The sequence below is a fragment of the Diceros bicornis genome, chromosome 31 (genome assembly GCF_020826845.1).
Source record: "Diceros bicornis minor isolate mBicDic1 chromosome 31, mDicBic1.mat.cur, whole genome shotgun sequence".
Classification (NCBI taxonomy): domain Eukaryota; kingdom Metazoa; phylum Chordata; class Mammalia; order Perissodactyla; family Rhinocerotidae; genus Diceros; species Diceros bicornis.
The window spans coordinates 13,256,471-13,278,143 of NC_080770.1; the positions used below are offsets into that span (position 1 = coordinate 13,256,471).

General features: G+C 37.4%; 1 protein-coding gene across 3 annotated transcripts; it reads right to left on the reverse strand.

Moving 5' to 3' along the window:
* Nucleotides 1-1,412: 1,412 nt before the first annotated feature.
* Nucleotides 1,413-21,599, reverse strand: MS4A2 (membrane spanning 4-domains A2). 3 transcript variants are annotated; one of them, XM_058526769.1, is made up of 10 exons: nucleotides 17,658-21,599; nucleotides 15,432-15,707; nucleotides 12,639-12,849; nucleotides 10,795-11,021; nucleotides 9,592-9,715; nucleotides 8,916-9,050; nucleotides 7,258-7,314; nucleotides 6,566-6,721; nucleotides 6,103-6,201; nucleotides 1,413-1,929 (listed from the first exon to the last, which is right to left on the reverse strand). In XM_058526769.1, exons 4-10 carry the CDS (start codon nucleotides 10,854-10,856, stop codon nucleotides 1,747-1,749), a joined length of 816 nt encoding a protein of 271 aa, XP_058382752.1. In that variant the 5' UTR covers nucleotides 10,857-11,021; nucleotides 12,639-12,849; nucleotides 15,432-15,707; nucleotides 17,658-21,599; the 3' UTR covers nucleotides 1,413-1,746. The 3 variants fall into 3 exon arrangements, with proteins under 3 accessions (XP_058382752.1, XP_058382751.1, XP_058382753.1); XM_058526770.1 differs by lacking the exon at nucleotides 1,413-1,929 and adding an exon at nucleotides 5,112-5,233 and having other exon boundaries at nucleotides 10,795-12,849; XM_058526768.1 differs by lacking the exon at nucleotides 17,658-21,599 and having other exon boundaries at nucleotides 10,795-12,849; nucleotides 15,432-17,449.
* Nucleotides 21,600-21,673: the final 74 nt, after the last annotated feature.

A 21,673-nucleotide genomic window follows, 5' to 3' on the forward strand; every position in this document is an offset into this window, starting at 1 on the left:
ACACACTTTCACCAACCAGAAATAACAAGGAATTGGTGAATTTTGTCAAAGGCTCCTGAGAAGTAGGGACCGTGTCTCCTTTCCTAATTTCAGGTTCAGGATTAGGCATCGATATTTACAAATGCAAAAATATGTTCCAGACACCCTTCTAGGCACTTGGTTACATGATCTTTGAACATACACAATATATTTGAATTAGTTATGTTTAATATATCCATTTAAGAGATAAGAAAAATAAACTAAGATAAAATTAAAAAGGTTGCCCAAGGGGCCAGCCTGGTGCTATAGTGGTTAAGTTCCCATGCTCCACTTCAGAGGCCTGGAGTTCATGGGTTCGGAGCCCGGACACAGACCTACACACTGCTCAACAAGCCATGATGTGGCAGTGTCCCACATACAAACTAGAGGAAGATGGGCATGGATGTTAGCTCAGGGACAATCTTCCAAAAAAAAAAAAGGTTGCCCAAGACCATAGGGCTAGTACCTAATGTAGCTATTACAATTTGCTTCTGAGTATTTTGTATTCCAAAGTCCACGTTCTAAACAATCCCTGCTCCTCAATGTTGTTCAACAAAACCCTATACAGGGAGTCCCAGACAGAAGCTGTCTGGAAGACATAGATTGAGCCTACTTGACTGTGGAGTGAGCAGAGGTTTTCCAGTGGAGGGAAATAGTCGTGAAATGCAGAGGGTGACTACCAATGGGTTCTCACACTCTTGCTTGTATAAATTTACCTCAATACCATAAATCAAGCTGAAATTATGAATACAGTACCCTATTGTATCAATGTTGTTTGTAGGTAGACCCATGCCTCATAGAATGGGAATTACTTGGGAAATTTTATTTCTAAGACAATTTTCAGGAAGAAACCTTTGATTAGCTTTTGTCAGAGGAATTTAGAACAAATATCATCATCCCAGATGCCTTGCTAGACCATTTATCAAATAACATTAAATAGCCCTGATTGCTGTCCCAACCGCAAACTTAATAATTGTGATTACCAAAAGCACAGAGTATGGAAACAGAAAGATAAGTTGGAAATCTTTAACTGCAAACTGCTTATCTTCAAATGGGAAACCTGAGGCCCACAAAGGGAGAAGACTGTCCCAAGTTCACATAGCACAGCAAATAAATTAGAGACAGGACCAACTAGTAAAATGTGACTCATGATCACAGTTTCTTTTCAACTTTTTCCCACCGTTTATTGACAAGAGATGGCTGACAATCGTTCTTACAACTGTTTTCTGTCTATGGAGTTATTTATAGATTGTCCCATTTGATAAAGCATTGATAAAAAGGAGGACTCCAGAAACTGTTCCTGGTCCTTGGCATCATTGAATTGATGCTTTGATTCTCCGTTATCCTTGATCAGTCCCTCACCCTCATATACCAAGACAAACACAGACAAGAAGTCAAGTTAAATGATTCCAATTTATTACACAAATACTATTAATTGAGGATACATCAAAACTATCACAAGTACACGAATAATAAATGATAATATACTGCATGATGGGGTAAAGTGGTTATGAGGCAAGAAATTAAGGCTGGATGAATAGGTGTGCATGAGGCAGTCTTCACGGACAAGATGACCTTTAAGTTGAAGTTTTTAGAAAGATAATTTGGAGCAATGAATGTGTGAAGAGCATGCCAATTGTGTGCTCAGTGTATGCCTGAGATGGGCGTATGATAAAAGGCAGGCAGGGACAGGACAACCATTAGAACAGTCTCGAGACAAAAATTGCGTTATGTACCTAAGAAATATACAATCAACAATGTGGTTAAAATATGAATCGAGTGGGAGAAAGAGTGGTGTAATGTATCATACAATTGTAAAGATAGACTGGATCCACTTCTGGAAGTCCTGGTAGGCCAGGTTGAGCAGTTTGGATGTGAATATATACACCATGGAAGTGTTGGGATTAATACCTATGGATGATCAAGAAAGGAGATACAGCTTAGCAAGCTACACAGTGAGAGTATATTTTTATGCTGCTGTCAAATTTTCAGAAACACAATTTTATTTCAGAAAAATGGAAATAGAAAACCTGAGGTCCTGAGGTTAGACAAGCATACCAAGTCACTGGATCATTTGCTGTGTGGTTATGTGATTACTTTTATAGTCTGGGGAAATTAATCTCTACCTGTCTATTTTTAATTTTGGCATTCTAAATACATAAAATGTAATTATTTTATTAATGAATTGTAACTAATATACCCAAAGTGGTATTTCAGTCCCTCCACAGGTTTCTTCTATTTAAGCTAAAGACGTGAACTACGTTTTCCCTCTCTTAAAAATAAAAATATCAATAGCAACAAAATCAGTTTGCTTAGCTTACTTTTTCTTCACTACTTTCAATTCACAATCTACTCTCTTATTTCTCACATCACATATACCCCCATCCTCTCTCTCTAAATGCCTCTGCAAATGTTTTATTCATTTACTTATCACCCTAACCATGTTTTGAATTTCTCTGCACCTTTTGCATTCATTCACCATTACTATTTTCTCTGCCCATCTCCATGCCCCACCTGGAGTTGATTGATCACTGTAGATTTTTCTCTTGCCCAAGCCAGCAGAGACTGTCTCTGATGGTTAATTATTCTCTCTTTGTCTAAACTCTCTTTACTTTGGGCTACCTGGTGTCTACTGTTTCACTACACACTTTTCTGACTAATTCTTGTGTCATCTACCCTAGACTTTTTTCCTTCCTTTTTCCCTCTGATTATAGGCACGCGAAAGTTAGCTTGGCTTTACTTTTATCTCAAAATAATTCTCTCAGAGTGTTAATCTGTCTAATTTAATAGTGATCTCTCTTATATGACACCAAATCTCTATCACCAAATTTCATCTTTACCAGAACTTGGTGTTGGATGCCATCAGGCCCTCTCTAGCTGCATTTCTCTTTGGTCTCCTAAAAATGACAGTCTAAAACTACTCTTAATTTAGGTCTGTCTGTACTCCTCTCCTATCAAGTCATATTTCTGACTTCCTATCGCTTCTTTCAACATCACCTAGAAAGATCACTGATCCTTCTAACCTGTTCTCCTTTGATCTTAGACTCAAACACTTAATGTGTTAACCAACCAATTACTTGTCTAACTTTGTTCTTTAATTCAACTCTTAACAAGAAGACCAATTACTCTTTCCCTGTTATAGACATGACAATTTCTGTCCATGCCCACTCACTTCATTTTAGCTCTGGTCTCCATGAATTCATTCTTATTTTGTTTCAAATTCCTCATTAAATGACCTTTCCGTTTATAGTTTCCATCTCATCAGATACTGAGTAACTTAATAAAACTTCCTACTGCCCACTCATCTATCTGCAAACATGATTGAACAATATTGTGTCAGTGAAGGCACTGGTGATTCAGGCAACATACAGATTTTTATGAGACTTTATGTCTTTGAAAAAATGTATTAGCATTGAAGGGATTTAAAATATTTGCATATTGAAAGTTATATATAGTGTAAAGTGTGTGTTCATGTGTGCATTTGGTTTGAAAACTTATCGTCTAGAGAAAGGAGCAATTGCAATTAGAAAAAAACTAAAGAATGAGATGGGATTTAAGATTGGCATTAAAGAGAGAAGAAATTCAAGCAAGCTCAGAAGAGAGGGCAGAATATTTCAAGCCAGGGAGCTGATGGGAGGTAGTCAAGCACAAAGCACATTCAAGAGAAAGCTAAAGTGGGATTAAAGAGTGAGACCTTTACGGTTGGAATAAAATAGACTTAAATGTTGTATCATTAGAGATCACTAAAATTTGGAGATCACTTTTGTGTACATATGAATTAAATAATTTATATAATAATCCCTTTCTCTTTTAGAGCACTTTTAATTTACACTGTGCTTGTGCATGTGTGTGTTTCCACATTTAACGCTGGCAGATGAATTATTCCTAATATCTTAATTTTATAGATGAGGAAACAGAGATTGAGTAAAAGTTAAATGATTTGCTACATCACTCCACTAATAAGCAATAGGCCTAGGATTCCAACGCAGGCTCCCTGCATTTGACAAGAACAGTGATGCTTCCAGGCCGGCCCGGTGGCGCAAGCGGTTAAGTGCGCACGCTCCGCTGCAGCGGCCGGGGTTCGCCCGTTCGGATCCCGGGTGCGCACTGACACACCGCTTGTTAAGCCATGCTGTGGTGGCATCCCATACAAAGTAGAGGAAGATAGGCATGAATGTTAGCCCAAGGCCAGTCTTCCTCAGCAAAAAAGAGGAGGATTGGCATCGATGTTAGCTCAGGGCTGGTCTTCCTCACAAAAAAAAAAAAAATGAACAATGATGCTTCTAACATACCACGTTGTTTTCTCCATATAATAAGATCAAACATAAGCAGGAAGCATCCATTGCTAACCTGATATGGATCCACCAACATGTTTAATACATGCCTGTGGAATCTCTACTCAAATCCCATCTGATTACCCTCCTACCCCTATTCTTAATACACACCCATGTGGTCACCTTATCACCTCCAAATTCACTCCAGAATCATTTCTTTTTCCTTTTCTCCTCTCCTTCCGGCCTGATCTGGTCTGAATCCTCACCCATCCACTCCATAAATACACACTGAGCATCCACTATTGTGAAATACTGGGATACACACTATGAAAGAGACAAGCATGGAAAACTTCAAACACTTAATTGGTTCTCAGCATATGTTTGCTGAACTGGACTTTGCTCTCAAGGTGCTTACAGTCAAGTAGGGGGACATATGTCATGCACATCCGTAGCTCTTGTAAACTCTAAAAAGGGCTAAGAAATAACTATTATCAAACTGTTAAAGTTTAACTCAACTCTCAACCAGCCTTCCTCCTGTTTTCCCTATTTGCGCAGTTATAGGCACGCCGTAAACGTTACTTATTACATGTTGACTTTCCAGAAGGTATGGGTGATAGAAAAGACGAAAAACAGGAGTCTATCATATCTACAAATGGGGGGGGGGGGGTGGGCAGTGTTTAGTGAACAGAAACAACAAAAACAGAATATTGCTATCTGGAAAATAAATCATAATGTAAAATTGGCAGATCATAGAGAGAATAGAAATTTTGCCAGTAGCCCCTTAAACAAAGACCTTGGCTTTGAATCAGAATCTGAATCAGAATGTTCCGGGCACATGATTCTTATGAGTCACTGGGAGAAGATATCTCCCCTCTGTCTTCCAATTCACTGTAAATTGGTGAATATATGTTTAATTCTTCATAAAGACGATCTTCTGGAATCTGATGAGGGAAAAAAATCATTCAAAATCTATCTCCAAGAATTTTCTACTACTAGAAGACTTAGAGGTGTATCTCATCTCCTTTTGTCTTTCTGAGTCTCATATTCTCCCCCATGACACTGTAATTATTCCCTCGATTTCCAACAAACCAAGCCACATTGACTGGCCAAGTGGACCCAAAAGAAGTTATGCCAGTCAATGGCAAGTTGGTGAGACTGTTATGCGTATGAATTTTGATATATCTGCTGTTTCATATTTCTTTGGAGGAAAGTGATCAAAAAAGGCAGCCAGCTTGAATGCAGGCAAGTGGACAGGTGGGGAGAGAGTGTTTCATCTGGAAGATTTGAGTAAGTGCACGTGCATCGAGTATTGGTGATTCTTTTTCACAAATCAAAGGTGCAATGGATGGGTAAGGCAAGTGGAAATGCATTTGGCAGTCACGAATTAGGGAGAAAAGAAAATTGAGACTTCAGAGCAAGTGGGAAGGCAAAAGCCAAGAAAAAAGAGAGAGCAGGAACACGTATAAGGGAGCTATTCTGGAACCGAAAATAAACACAAATATCTGAGTGGTTCCATCACATGCTACCTGAATATTCATGTCTCATGCTCAACACAATTTGGAGCATCTATATTTTCTAAAATAATGAAGATGTTGTTTCCCTGACCCTCAGTCATGGGGATATACTGATATTTGTGCTACTTAGGAGTGGAAAATGTGATTTAAAGTATGAGATTTGGAAATCAAATACAGAAACTGGGAGAAATAATTTTCTGGAAGAAATGTTCCAGGAAAGCCAGTCGTATTTTTAAGTGATAAAGCTCAAATTCTTTAACTTGTCATTCAGGATTTAGGATCAGGCTTCTACCTACCTTATTTCCTTCGATTACTTCTCTCACACCATAGACTGTGAGTGACACAGCACTGCAAAACCCCAAAATGGTGAGAAACAGGATCATCGCCACAATTTCCTGTTGAACAACAACCAACAACCAAAAAAACAAGTAGAGTCACAAGGTAGGTGCCCCAAAACTGCGTTCTCTTTCAGCAGTCTGTTTTCATCCCCACCCCCCAACATGATCAGTCCCTATAAAGTCACACATGCGCACACACACACGGAAAAACCAGGAAATAGTAACTCAAGACAGATGACTCCAACCTTGCAGAATTCAACTGGGGGGTGGGTGGGGGGTAGCCAGCATCTCTGGGCATGGACCTACAGAACACTGCGTTATGTGATAAAGGTTGTAAAAAAGGATTGTGTTCACGAAAAAGGAAAAGATGGCTTCTCACTTAGAGTAGGACCCAGAATCTTAGCCTTCCCACAATACATACAGTAGAAAAAGAAGCCACAAGGCAGAGGACATCCTCATAAGTTTCCTGGCAATTGTAGATATAAGCCGAGCTCTTCTTTAGGTTGATGATCAGGATGATGATTCCTGCTCCTGCAGCAATGCTGCTGACAGTGTTTGCCCCCAGGCTTCCTCGCACCTGATGGTACAGAAGAACACTCAGACCTGGACCTGCAACTGCAAGCACATTCAACAAACCTATCTGCATTTCATGGCTGGATGCATCCAGTAAACTCTGCATTAGTTCAAAATATAGATTAAAAAGGGAAATCTTGAAAATATACTCCTTGTTTAATAAGCATCTATAACTTTCTTGCTAGGACTGCATTCAGGAAGACCCACATGGACACACACAGTCTCTCCTCAAGTAGTCCCCTTAGTTGGAAATGAATCATTTATTTGATCATAGGACTGTACTTAGAAAGACAAGGCCAGTGTGAGGATATTTTTTTCAACAAGTGTCAAGGTAATTACACTTTGTTGTTTTTTAAATGATACAATTGATGTTTTAATGATTATATTTTTAATGATGATATCCAACACAAAATAGACTGGAAAAAAATTATATATCCACCTTCACTCATAATATAGATGATAACATGTCCCCTTCAAGACTCCTAAAATTCAATGTTTCTTACCTTCTCCAGGATGAACAAAGGCAGAATTGCAACTCACCAGATATATTCCATGTTTCTCTTCAGACATAACTGACAAAAATCCAGAAATAACAAACTGTCCAAAAGGGAGGGGGAAAAAAACACAGTGAGTCTCTATCTTTGTCTATGACCCTTTCACCTCTATCTTCCAAATAAGGAAAAGTTAGGGGTTCTCTATAAAGCTACCCATTAAGGGTTTTTGTGGGCTTGCTATTTTCTTATTCTTATTTCCTGTAGAGTGCTTTCTCAAAATTAAATGTGCATGAGAATCATGTGAGAGTCTTGTTAAAATGCAGATTCTTATTCAGTAAGTCCTGGATGGGGCTTGAGAGTCTTCATTTCTACCAGGCTCCCAGGTGATGCTGATGCTGACAGTTTATTGGTCAGTTTTGGAGTTGCAACGTCCAGCAGCACCCAGTGCATGACTCAGCTGTAACACTACTCTCAATTTACTCTAATTATTTGTTTGTATGAGCATCCTGTGTGTTAGTGTCAGGTCCTTTGGGCAATAAACATGTGTTTGTGGCATGTATATCTCCAGAGTGTAATGTATATCACATAGACATGTAGTAATTATGAAAAGGTACATGGCGAAAGATTTAGTGAAAATACAAATCAATAGCACAAATTCATAACAATTTCAAAGGTTCAGATTGTATGATGGATTGAGGGACACCTAGTAAGCTAAGTGTTTCGAATGAAAAGATAGTAGAGAGAAGTTTCAGATAAACTCTGTCAGAGATTCAAGGAGAGTCCTGAACAAGCGATCTGAGTCCTAAGTATTGAGCAGAGTGCCAAGCCACGGTGGTATTTATTAGAGTTAAAATATATCTTTGTGAATGAAGTGTTGGTACAAAAAGCAACACGAATTAATCAAAAATAATTATGCTGAGTGAAGGAAGCTGGATGGTAAATAGAACATGCTGTACAATTCAATTTATATAAAACTAGAAAATGCAAACTAATCTATAGGACAGAAAGCAGATTGGTGCTTGCTTGAGGATGGGAAGATAGAGAGTGGAGGGAGGAATGGATTACCAAGGGCCACAGGGAAACTTTGGAGGTGATGGCTATTTTCATTATATCAATGTGGTAATGTTTTCATGTGTGTAAACATGTGCCAAAATTTATCCAATTGCACACCTTAAATATGTGCCATGTCTTGTATGTCAATTATACCTCAATAAAGCTACATATCTTTGTGATCTCGTTCAGTCATCTAATTTCTAAACAATACAATGATTAAAAGAGATACAATGAGGATGCACCTCACAGAGTTTCTAGGGCCCGTAGAAGTTCATCAATTGCCTTTGACCTTGTTCTCCTCACCTCAGCAATCTCTTTCCCCTCCTTTCACTAAGATAACACCATTGATGAACAGTGTTAGCGAGAGTGTTCTGGAATTGAATTTTGAAAGGTTAGATTCATTTTTTATTAACTAAACGTCCTTTGGATAATTCATTTAATTTTTATTAATCTCAAGTTTCTCATCTGATAAAAGTGTGGTAACATGTTTAACTTGAAGTGCTCTGTAAACTCCATACACACACACACACACACACACACACACGTATATATAATCTAAATACTGAAGACAGACAGTTGGTTAGATCCATCTATGTAAGAGAAAACCTATGTGCAGTGTTATTTCAAAGACAATTGTAGATGTATACTCACAAATACTGCTCCCCAGAATGGGTAGCCGACTTTAAATGATGAAAATAAATCTTCATCAAATTCTGAAATATTGAGCACGAAGCAGACAATTGTTCCAAAACAAAAGCATAGGAAACCAATCAGAATTTGTGTTACCTGTCAACAAATGTATAAGTTTCGTGGAATAAGAAGATATTTTCAAAAAAGATTGCATCCATTTCCTAATAATTGAGGCCAAATGTGAGAAATTGCTTTGGTGTCTTAGGCAGTCCTGAGAAAGGATCCAAATGTGATATTTTCCAGTATCCTCTGACTACTCTAAGAATTGATACAGGCATAACCTAAGGCAGGGATGGTCAATATATTTCTCATATGCCTTTATTTACGTAGTCCTGGTGGACATCAATAATTGTTCTTTCCATATAAGTGAAGAAAGAGATTATAAATCCTTCAAGCAAAATATTACATTAATCCACCAAGAACTGACCAGGGTTGGCAGCTCCTATGTGCCATTCTTATTCTAGCCTTCATGAGGAAATGCTTCTCTCTACCTAACAGGCCCCAGTTAGTGTCAACTCTTCATCTACCAGGTTTTTACTCTCCTCATGAATCCAAGTGGGGAAACTGTTGATGTAACCAAATACTCTTTCCTAGAGCCAGTCCTTACTCTAGTTGAGGTTGGAGGAGGCTCACTCACCCCCAGGAATTCCAGCTCCTTCCTCAAAAATGTCAGCCACGTAAGGCCTGGTGGGGTTGGGGCAGCCTTCCCCAGCAAGCTGGCACCACGAAGGGAAACTTCTGAAACTTCAATTTCAGACACTCTGTGAAGTTTAAACAGAAATCCAGTCATGAGAAAATTCTTTAAGTCCCCATGTAAAGTTCTCAACTGACAGAAAGGGAAGTTTGGATTGTTTATTTTTTCCAAACAATCCTGCACTTAAAATTTTCATTGTAATGTGTAAAAAACTCTGAGACTCAGAGGGTCCAAGTTAGTGGCTAAGATCACTATCTAATCAATGATTAGATGGAACAAAAGGGAACAAAAGCCATGCCAAGTCTTCTTATTCTTAATCCAGGGTTACTACCAAGTTCTTTCCCATTAATCTATGCTGATGATTAAAAATCAAAACAATCAAACAAACATGTTTGCCTATGCATCTTTCAATCTTTTTAACATAGAAATGTATCTGAATATATTTTGTCAATGACACACCAAATTTCATGTGCACAAAGAAATGGCTTTGAAATCTCTTAGTTGAATCTCTTTTCCTATTTTCATCCTCAGAGGAGGCTAACTGGAAATACTGTCCATTCTAAAGCTTCAGAATATACTTACTATTTTATAATGATATTCAATCCAATATTGATTCCCAAAGCTCTGTCTTCAGCCTCTCCTAAAACCTTTAAAAGGAAAGTCTTAACATATGCTTAGCTTTGGTATTGAAAGGAAAACTAAATTGTGCACTTCTATCAGCCTTCACTCCAAGATCATTTCCCCTCTAAAGAGTAGGGCAGGATACCACAGCTGGAGATTCACAGAGACTAACCAGGAAGGAGCCCAAGGTCATTTTGAAAAGTTTCTGTCCCTTAACAGATCAGACACAGAGGCAAGACATCTATACTGACAGTACAAACTCCTCCACCTCATACCCAGAAGATGAGCCTTTACTATGAGAAAACTTAAGTTATTCCCAGTCCACAAGCTGAGTGAAAACCTACCTCCCCATCAACTAGAGAGAACTACTGGGAAAGTATAACAAATAGCTTCTTCATACTCAATATATTAATTAAACCAGATAGGTCCATGCCCAAGTCCATGAATTGGCATCTCCCCAGCACTGTGACTATCTCTGGCCCACTAAGTGACTGGGAATAGAAAAAAATTACAGCCTGTACCTACCTGGAGGGCTCCTGTGGGTTTGGGAGAGCAATAGCTGCTCTAGGTCTGTTTTCCGTGTCCATTTTTTCAATAACTGAGCTTTCCAGTGGTGAAGAATATTGTTACAAGGAGCCTTGGTGGGCTTCCTCTCACAGTGTGCTCCAGATGGGTAGTTAAGATGGGCTGGTTCATGACATTGATGGCAATCTTCACACTTAAGACATTTGTCAGAGACAGAAGTTTCCTGACTGATTAAGATCAACAGGGTTTTTCTTGTTATAATGAAGAGCAAAATTGAGTAGGCTACTAAGTAGGGACTAGTATGAAATGAAGAAATTTGAGACTTCTGGAGAATACTTCTGCCTGAGACCAGTAAAATTCACAGACCCTAAAAATGAGACAGTTTAGTAGAGACTGAGAAGGTGAGAAAGAACTGCAGAACAGAAAGAGATGTTCTTCTCTTCTGGAGCTTTCGTTACTTGTGTCCCAATCAAGCCATTTCTATGCCAGAAGTTCTCCAACTGTACATCTGAAAAGCCTGTCTTCCCTGTTTAAGGCATATTTGGCTTCACCACGTAATCTAATGCTGAAGTACTGTTTGCAAGTATGAGTGTCTTAGTTTCTAAATCTCTGGATTTGTCTCTGACTCCAATGTTTACTGTCTCTCTCTCTCTTCTTGCCTTTTAGACATTTTATATAGCTCTCTGCAGCAGATGGGCTCAGAAACTGGACAGGCAGAGTTCTAACAGCTGTGAACCATTCCTCATACAGTGTGAAAGCTAAGAAATTTCCACACTAAAGACTCCGTTGTCTGCTAAACTCTTAGATTACTCTCTGCTGCTTTGATTTTTGTGATGGCAAGGATGGAACAATGGAAACACTGAGGGGCATGAACTTGATGATAAATCCTATGAGTAGATATAAGCAGCATTGGACTGAGCAGTATGCCTAATTTAGATTTGGAGCTAAACTAATATCTTCAAAAAGCATAACTAGCTAGACAATAGCAAAGTGAATATACAGGTGAGATTCACAGATTTGGAACTCTTTTATTTCAGTTTAACTATAGACATAACCTTGAATGACTCTTCATTCAACTGTAAGATACTACAAATTATACCTCTAATCTCCTGTATTGCTTCTCTGGGGTATGATAAAATTTCTCCTTGTTCTCCAGGAAGCTAATATATTTGTGTGAACAGAGGACATTAAAAGACCTGTTAGCATACCTTCCATAACAAAAATTTATTAACCCATGTGCCATCTTCCCACTGTGTCTTCAGGAATTGGTGGACCTAACTAACATGTTATTGGAATTAAGAAATAAACCTCATTCACTTATACATTCATCCAAAAGGGACTTAATGCTCCATGTCAGACACTACTTTTGTCACTGAGCATGCAGAGATGAACACCATGGTCCCAGCCCTTGTCCTGGTCACAGCCTGGCAGAGTAGAACAAAGATAAATGACATAATATTCCCAATATGTCAGAGGCTGCTAGAACACACAGAGGATATAAACAATTTCACTTGATAGGGTGTATGTAGAATTCAAGGAAGAGATTCTCAGAGAAAATAACATTTGAGCCAGCACTTGAAACCATAGCCTTATTTGCTTGCCTCTGCTTCAGTGAAATTACACCACATCTGCTAGGATTGGGCCTGAAGAAATGTCTGTTTATGGCATTTTCTGGGAGTATATAATAATTCATTACGTGTGCAACAAATAATTAAAAATTACACCCGAGATTTAGACAGGAAACAGATGGAGGATGGTCTTCCATGTTTGGATGCAACATTATTTCGTGAGAATTTTCAACAGAACCTTGCAAAATGCAAATCAGAAACTGAGACATAACTTACGACCTCCAAATTGTTTCACGTCCCAACCTTCGCCAGCTTCTTCTTCATACTCCCTTCTGAGATGCTTGTCATCTTCTGTGCCCCCATTTTGGATCCTTACAGTCATGCTCTTTCATCTTTCACAAGAGTGAACATTGAACCATATGACAAAATGATGTTTTTTTTCTGGTGGGGGCAAAATTATCAAGATGAGTTTTAATCATGCCTCAGCCTGAAAGGAAGAGATAACAGAGCTAACATTTCTTCCCCATCACATATATTTCCTCCTTCTGGCAATATGTTTGCACACGCTTTTCATCCACTCACCATCTGGTTTCCTCTTTGACAAGCAAAGTTTCTTCTCTCCGTTACACACTAGATTCATTTCCCCAAACTCAAAAGAAATTTGCTTTCAGATCCCATCTGAACAATTATTTTCTCAAACTGAATGCTCAATTTACTTAAAATAAATATGAACACATTTGCATGTTACAAATCGAAAGTTTGCTATCTCGAAGCGGGTATTTTCTGAGACTCCCAAAGGAATCACAGTCAGTCTCTCATTTCTACAGCTCAGGGCCAAGCATGGGTTCAATAAACATGGATAAGAGGCTAAGAGAGGCTGAGACTGGCACCAAGCTTCAATGTTCCGTTGGAAATTTGGTTGCAAAAATGAGAAAATATTGTTTACAAAACAAGACAGGTAGGTGGTTCTAAACGGCCTAGAACTGACAGCAAACTTGAAGAGAAAATTTTTGTCTCTTCATTTATGTGACTTCAGGAATGCAAAGAGAAAGCTTTATACAGACTACCCAGGTGCTTAAAATCTCTTTGAATCTTTTCTGAAATTGGGGTTTATCTACTATTGCAGCCTCTGGCTCACTCAACTGCCAAGGTCCAGCACACATTAATTCTTTATCTCCTCACACCGCTTCTATCTTCCAAAATGACACTTTTCACAGGGAAAATTATAAGCATGTAATATATTTGTTCTCTTCTCACCAAGAACATCTTCTCAGTGGAGAAAATTATAAGACACCTAGAATCATAGGCAAGATGTAGACATTAGCTGTTGCTCCCTATCGTGGGTGATGAGCTTATTAGCTTTCTTAAACTCATTCTTCCTTTCTCTCTAGCCTCCTAATATAATTATATCTGACTGTGTGGTCAAATTCATTTTTACTATTTTCAATATTATTCCAAAACTTTAACAATTTCCTATTCTTTATTGGCTTATTTTTGAAAATGTACTTTTATCTTCCAATGCTTTACAAGTGTTGTATCAGTTGCCTGTCAATCTTCTTTTTCACATTGTTAACCTTGGAGAATGACGTATTACATATTGTTTTCCTGGAGTCACTTCTCTCCCCTCATGTTTCAGGCTGGACTGTTTTGCCTTTAAGCATGCCCGCAGCTAGCATCTTAGACTTCCCATTGCCCTGCCTTATGTGGGATTCCCTATTTCCTTGATCCCACTTTTTCCTGTGTCTCAGTGTACTGTTGCATGTGTCAGGGAGGGAGGAAATTCCCCCTTCTACCCTTTTTGTGTTCTTATGACTGGACTAATAGTAAAATTGACACAAGACTAGATTAACAGGAGAAAAACTCAATTTAATTATGTGCACCTGGGAGAATCATGAAAATGATGCCCAAAGAGTGAACAAAGCAGGCAGAATATACATCTTTTACACAAAGAAACAATAATTTTGTGAGGAATGACAGGACAAAGAAACTTAGGTTTGAGGTACATAATTAGTGAGGAATTTAAGCAGAGTTTAGGCTTGAGGTGGTAAATTAGCAAGCTTTGTTGTTATAGGCTCCCTGGCCCTGAATTCTCTAGCTCTGGTGATAAGGACACGGGGAGAGCACCTATCACATGGGAGATTTAGTTCCTGCTTTCAGGGGGAACAGAGACAGCAGGGTCAGAATGACCTTTTTGCTTCTCAAGTAACTTTAATTCAAAATAATCAATATGCCATTGTGGGATATTTTGAGGCAGCCTGCCCTGGGTCCCAACACATGTTGGTAGAATATATTCTTCAGTTACATGCTGAGAAAGGGTACCTGGGAGATATAGTTTTTGAGACTTTGCTGGTCTGAACATTTCCTTTTTACACCTTCATACTTAATTGAATTCTAGAGAGGTATAGAATTTGAACTGGAGAATATTTTTTACACAGAATCATTCACTCCATTTTCTTCTAGCATCCACAGTTCATTTTCAGAATTCCAATGTAATTTTTAATTCCAAATATTTGTATGTGTCATATATTTTCCCTCTGAAAACTTTTATAGTTTCTTTTAAATCCTAGAGGTAAGAAATGCATGATGTCAAGACAATGTAAATCTTATGCCATAATTTTACTGGATAGTGAGTAGCCGTGTTCAAACTAGAGACCCATGTACTTTGTTCTAAAGAATTTTCTATGTATTCTTTTTTGATAATTTCCTCACAAAAATTTTGTTTCTTCTATTTATATGAAACTCCTATTAGAGAGATTGTAGACATCCAAAATTTGTCCCTATTTTTTGTCCTTCTCATATGCAGAATACACTCATTCCATCCATAGAGCCTAAATTGTTCCAGTTTCAACTGAAAAATCTCAAGACCAAAATCTCAACTAAATATCATCTAAATCTGATGTGAGTGAGACAATTCATCCTGAGGCAAATGTTTTTATACATGACACAAACTCTTCTTTAATCAGTATCAAATTGTTACAATTAACCTTTTTTTGGTTGGGGCTTTATTTTAAGCATTTGACTTAATGAATTATCATTCAATGAAAATAGGGACAAAATTCTACAACTTACCGTTTTGAAATTTTTAACATAATGACAAGCACATGGTCAGAGCTCAGTATATATTGAATGAATTAATGAGTAGATCAATCAATCAATCAACAACTTCTCCAGCATCCCCAACTTGCTGATAAACTTGAAGAAAAGAACACTGGGCACAGTCCAGGATCATCAGTGGCTTAGAGGTTATAAGCTGCAAGTTCTTCTCAAATTGCTGATTCATCAGAGACAATAAATCTTCAGAGATTTTTCCATTGGATTCTTTTTGGAGACAGTTTCACCAGGAACCTCCAAAAAGCAATAAAAAAGATTCATATTTTTAAAATATCAAGACATCATTCTCTCTCTCTCCCACTGCCCTTAAGCATTCCAATTGTTGTCTTTAAATAGTCCATAATTTTCTTTTTACCTCTATTGTTTTTTATGTCTCACATTTTTGTCACAACCTGATCATGAGTAATGTATTTTTTTTTTCTTTTTCTGAGAGATTTCCAAAATATCCCCTCCCTGAGGAATGTCAAGACATCTATCTTAGGATTCCAACTTTTCTAAGCCACACTGTCCACTGCTTCCCCGGCCCAGCCTACCCAAAATAAACCTGGGCTTGACTGAAGGGCTTTCTGAGAGCCAGTGGAGAAAAAATAAGTAGAAGCACTTTGCTACCTATAAAATAATCATTTTAAAAATTTGAGTTTTATTGTATTCAGACCTGAATTGAATATGAGCCTATATGTTACTAGCTGTGTGCTTATAGGTAAATATCTTCCTTTCTCTGATTTTCACTTTAAAATAGGAGTAATAATACCTACTTGCAAGGGTTGTTATGATTAAATGAGATAATAAAATGTAAAGTAGCACAGCGTGAAAACTAATAGCTTCAAAGTCAATCTTACTTTCTTCCTCCCACCTCTCCTACTTTTTATCAAATCATAACAATGTTCTGAGGGTCAAATTAAAGTGGATAATAAATGCAATGCACCTAACAAAGAGCCTGAGAAGTAATGTATATTCAATAAATGTTAATATCCTTCTCTTGTGAATTTAGGTTTTGTTATTATTTATTATTATTAGGTTTTATTTGTCATTTATGTGAAGCTGTGCCTCTTCCACTATGTACCTGCTTCTTATAAAGAGTGATAGAAAGGAAATATTGTATCAGAGAGCTTCCAAACAAAGGATTATGTAATTTATATCGTAAAAATAGGAGAGAGTCAAGGAGAGAATGTGGCTTCCTGTAAGGAAACAATTCTCCTGTATCGTTTTGGCCCTCAAAAAAAAAAAGAAAAAAGAAAAAAATCAACCAGTGTATGTGGAACCCAGGATGAAATGCAGACTGTGAAAAATGAATTAAGCCCTATTACAAAGGCATGAAAACTCGCTGCAAGAGGTGGGGGTTAAAAGGAGCTGACCTAAGTAACTGAAAAATAACTGCTTGATTGTATACCTTAAGGCTAAAGATAAAAAGAACTGTACATAAATGCTATATTGTAGTTGGTAAATTTATTTATTACAAGAATACTGGCTAGTAATTCTGAAACAACTGTGTAGGTATACTAAGGTTCAACAAACCCGTCAATAAATTTTGTATAATTGTTGCCAGATTTCTTACATTCAGGAAACAGGTTACAAATTAGCAAGGTGTGGTGGGGGGGATGGTGCTAGAATGAACTCTGTGGCGCTGGATTTGAGTGGACTATATCAGTATAGACTCATGTATCTTTTAATATATGTACAGACAATAGATACAGCAATAATATAAACATGTGTGCACATAGGTTAGTGCATATGCATGCATTTCCTAGCCTTATCCACTGAGATGGCCAAAAAGCAGTGACAACCAGTCACGATAAGCCCCCAGGTCAGGTTTTTAAAATATACTTCTCCAAAAAAAGGAATCAGCGCTCCCTGTAGAAATGGAAATTCTAGGTCTGCAACAGGGAAATGAGCCTGGAGTATCTTGTAGTTCTAGAAAAGAAGAAAGTGCTAAAAAATGGAAGAGTTGGAAGCACATCCAAACTACACAAGAGCCAACCCAGCTCTCAAGGCCCAAAGCTGCAACAATTTGAGTAACAAAATAAATATCAGTCACAGCCCAAAGAGTAATATAAATATCCATGAGTCCATACTGATAGAAATAAATGATTTAATAAATAAATAAATGAGAGAGAAGGGACAAATCTTCTTTACAGAAAAATTCAAATCGTAAATGAAGAAGAAATGAGAGAAATAGAAAATCACCTGTTGAACATTACAGTGGTAATTGCTGCAGCAGAATCTACACGTGAACACAAAAATTGGTGGGTGAAACTTTGAGGAGAAATTGGATATTTGCATAGCCTCAAAACATCTTCTCTGAAATATTTATTACTGTGGTGGTTTCAACAAGTGTTCACATTTGTTTTGATATTCTTCTGTCCAGGTGGTGGCACTCATTTCTCCTCCCCTTGAATGTATGTTGGATTTACTAACTCACTTCTAATACAGAGGATGGAAAAGAAAAAATAGTAACTTTATAGTGCAGACAGCTGGCAGACACTACCTTAATCAAGTAATCATAGTTAGTTTCACCAATGATGTCATGTTGGTATGAGGAGTGTACTGGGTGTCCTGATATGATGTGATGAGAAGAGCACTTTACCTATGTGGAATTCTTCCCCCAGAACTCATAAATTAGCCTAATCATGGGGTAATACGAGACAGACCCAAACTGAGAAGACAGTCTACAAGATACCTGACAATGCTTTTCAAAAATGTCAAAGTCATGGAAAACAAGGAGAGTCTGACAAACTGTCACAGATCAGAAGAGACGAAGAAAACATGATAACTAAGTGCAACGTGGTATCCTGGATTGGATCCTGAAACAGGAAAGGGGCATTATTGGAAAAACTGTGAGACCCTAATAAAGTCTATGGTTTAGTTAATAGTGTTTCTCAAATGATTATTCTGTAGTTTTGATAAATGTATCATGTTTATGTAAGACATTAGTATTAGAGGAAGCTGGATAAAGAGTATACGGGAATGCTGTATTGTCTTTATAACTCTTCCATAAATCTAAAAATATTACAAAATAAATAGTTAAAAATTAATCAGCAATAAAAAAATTTCGTTCAACATTAGCCTGTGCTTCCTTAACTGTTTTTCATTGAATATCTACAATAATAACTCCATATACTCTCTCTCTTTCTGTCTCTCTTGCAGACACCTCACGCAAGTGCAAACAACATATAAATATTCTTCCCCTTTTCAATGTTATAGAAGTTATCTGTGGCAACTCAGTGAGACAAAAAAATATATAAGGATCTATATTCATCTTTAAAAAAGAAAGAAAACTGCCTTCATTTGTAGAAGTAAATATAACAAAAGATGAGCAAGATCTTGAAAGGAAAAATTATATAATTAAAGAGAATAAAATAAGGCCTATAATAAAAATATATAAATGATACCATTTAATATTATAAATTACAAAAATAATGTCAATTCCCACCAAACTAATCTATGACTTTAAGTCAAAATTGCAAAATATCTTTAGAGCTTTAACAGATGATTATAAAAATTCATATAGAGGGACTGGCCCTGTGGCGTAGTGGTTAAGTGCACTCACTCCACTGCTGGCAGCCTGGGTTTGGATCCCGGGTGCGCACCAATGCACTGCGTGTCAGGCCATGCTGTGGCAGCGTCCCACATAAAGTAGAGGAAGACTGGCACTGACGTTAGCCCAGGGCCAGTCTTCCTCAGCAAAAAGAGGAGTATTGGCATGAATGTTAGCTCAAGGCTGATCTTTCTCAAAAAAAAAAAAAAATTCATATAGAAACATAAGATCCAAGTATAGCCAAGAAAATGATGAAAAATAATCACATGGAGAAATTTGTCCTCCGTGATAATAAGAACAACTATATTAAGTATATAAAACAATGTGGTATTTTTACAATAACAAAAATATGTCCCCAGAATAGGAAGCTCCTAAATAGATGCATGCGTGTATGTGAACTTGAATATTATAAATGGTGGAGTATTCAATGAAAAGTTCTGGAGTTATTAGCTTTCTAGAAGGATGATGATGATGATGATGATGGTGATGATGATGATGATAATATTGTCACTCTCTATAGAAAAAGTAAATTATAGATGTATTAAAGCTCATAATATAAAAAGAAAAACTTTAAAACTTTAATAAGAAAAGCTATAATAATGTCTCCATGGCCTTGAGGTAAGGAAAGTTTTCTCGCACAAAATACAAACTGCGTAAGTCATGATGAAAAGTGAATAAATAGGATTACAACAGTTTGGGGTTAACAACAGTTAACCAAAAAAAAAAAAAATTAAAAAACTCAGAATAGGAGAAGACATTTGCAACAAATATTGTTTAAATAATAAAAACAAAATGTATGTGTTCATGACACTTCCAATTCCAGATATAGGTTAAATTTCAGGTATAGTTAGATTAGAGTTTGATTTCTTTCTGAAATTCTCTTATGTTGCCTTCAGCTTAATACTTAAGTTGGTTTTTGTCATGGCCATTAATAGGTACTAGTTCTAGTTGTATCTCAATTCACAAATATGATGAAAGGGAAGGTCATGCCACACATTTGTCATAAAAAGCATCCAACTTGATGATGGCTCTACAACTGAATCAAGCTCTGGTCCAGGGGAATTTCATGGGCTAACACAATCATGAATGGAATTGTCCTGATGGATTTAGACCTATCACGGTGTATCCCTGGAGCACAGGGTGAGGTTAACGCCACCAAAATCCCAAGGTCACCATCAATCTGGGATAGAAAGAATAGATGCTAGAGAGGCAATCACAATGTTTGCTACAGGCTGTCAATATGTTTTAATCAAAATTTGTTAGCAGATATCTTTGGAAAAATATAAAGAAATAATTTATTTATTTATAACATAATAGGAGAGAAGTTGGATTAATGAAAAATGATACAACTGTTACTATAAATACCTTTCCTTCTACTGGTCTATATACATCCATTGTTTGCTTGGTTTACTGTATTAGACTCCTGACCAGCCTTCTCTCCAATGACTCCTTCCAATACAGTCTACGTTGCGACTACAACGATGCTTCTAAATTTCAAATAAGTACATGGCCTGTCCACACTTATCCAGAGGCATGGTGGTAAATATTTAACAATTGGCTCTCCAGGGTTGGAGGGTGGGGGTGGGGGTGGGAATATGATTTGTGGTTTTTGCCAATTTCTGTAGTGTAAATACTCCCACTACAGCCAATTTCAAGCTACCAAAATTGTGTTCACTTGTGCTCCCTGGAAATTTAAAATCAGCTATTGACTTATAAGCCAGTTCAACACCACTGCATAAATTTTCAATTGCCCCTTAAAACTTACAGAGTTGCCCTGTCTTATAATCTCTTGTGATGTATCCACTTCTTCTCTCTCCAAACTTATATCTTGCCATCTGCCCCTCACACACCAAAGTTAGACACACTAAATGCTCTTATTAGTCCCCTGAATACCCTAAATTCTCCCTAGCTTAGAGGTTTCTACATGTATCTCCCTTCTTTCTTTTCCCCTTCATCATGCTAACTCCCAGTCATCTTTAAGATCTCAGTTTAAAAGAAAAGTCTTTTGAAAAATGGTCACTGACATCGCCTCTAACCTCGGTTATGTGCTTCCTCAGATTGCTCTACTCTTCCTATCATAGCTCTATTGCTGTATGTTGTAATTTTATGTTTCTATGGGTCTATATAGCCCACTATGAGCACCTGGAGAGCAGAGACTATACAGCATCCTCTGTTGTATGCCAAACTCCTAGCACAGCACATGGCACATAGTAGGCACTCCCTGAATGATTGTTGAATGGATTAAAAAACAAACAAATAAATAAACTTTGTATATATATTTTTTATATATACACATATGTATATTCTGAAGAGAATAGTAGAGAAGAGTGTAGAAAAATCTTAGCACACATGGTAAACAAGGAGCTAGGAGTAACTTATGCGTATGAGCTTACCGACATTGTGGATGACCAGTTCAGCATCAAGTGAGAGAAATTAACTTATAAATCAGAAATATAAGTATTCCAGCAGTATATTTATAAATCAGGAACCAGATATGGCAGAAGGAGCTTTAACATCAAAATGCCACCTTGAAAAGATGGCCATTGATGTGATTGGGGGGCATAAGAGGAGCCACAATGGAAGCGTGAGGATTTCTGCCACCTTTCCTGCACAATCTCACCTCAGCCTTAACAGTGCAACAAGACCAACAACAACAGCAACATCA

Bases quoted from the DNA above. Each gene is read 5' to 3' on its own strand.
- MS4A2 (XM_058526769.1), bottom strand. From the start codon at position 10,856: ATGGACACGGAAAACAGACCTAGAGCAGCTATTGCTCTCCCAAACCCA. The intron at 7,315-8,915 runs GTGAGTATACAT...CCTTTTGGACAG, and splicing joins CATTCTGGGGAGCAGTATTT to TTTGTTATTTCTGGATTTTT. The intron at 1,930-6,102 runs GTAGGTAGAAGC...GATCATCCATAG, and splicing joins AAGTAATCGAAGGAAATAAG to GTATTAATCCCAACACTTCC.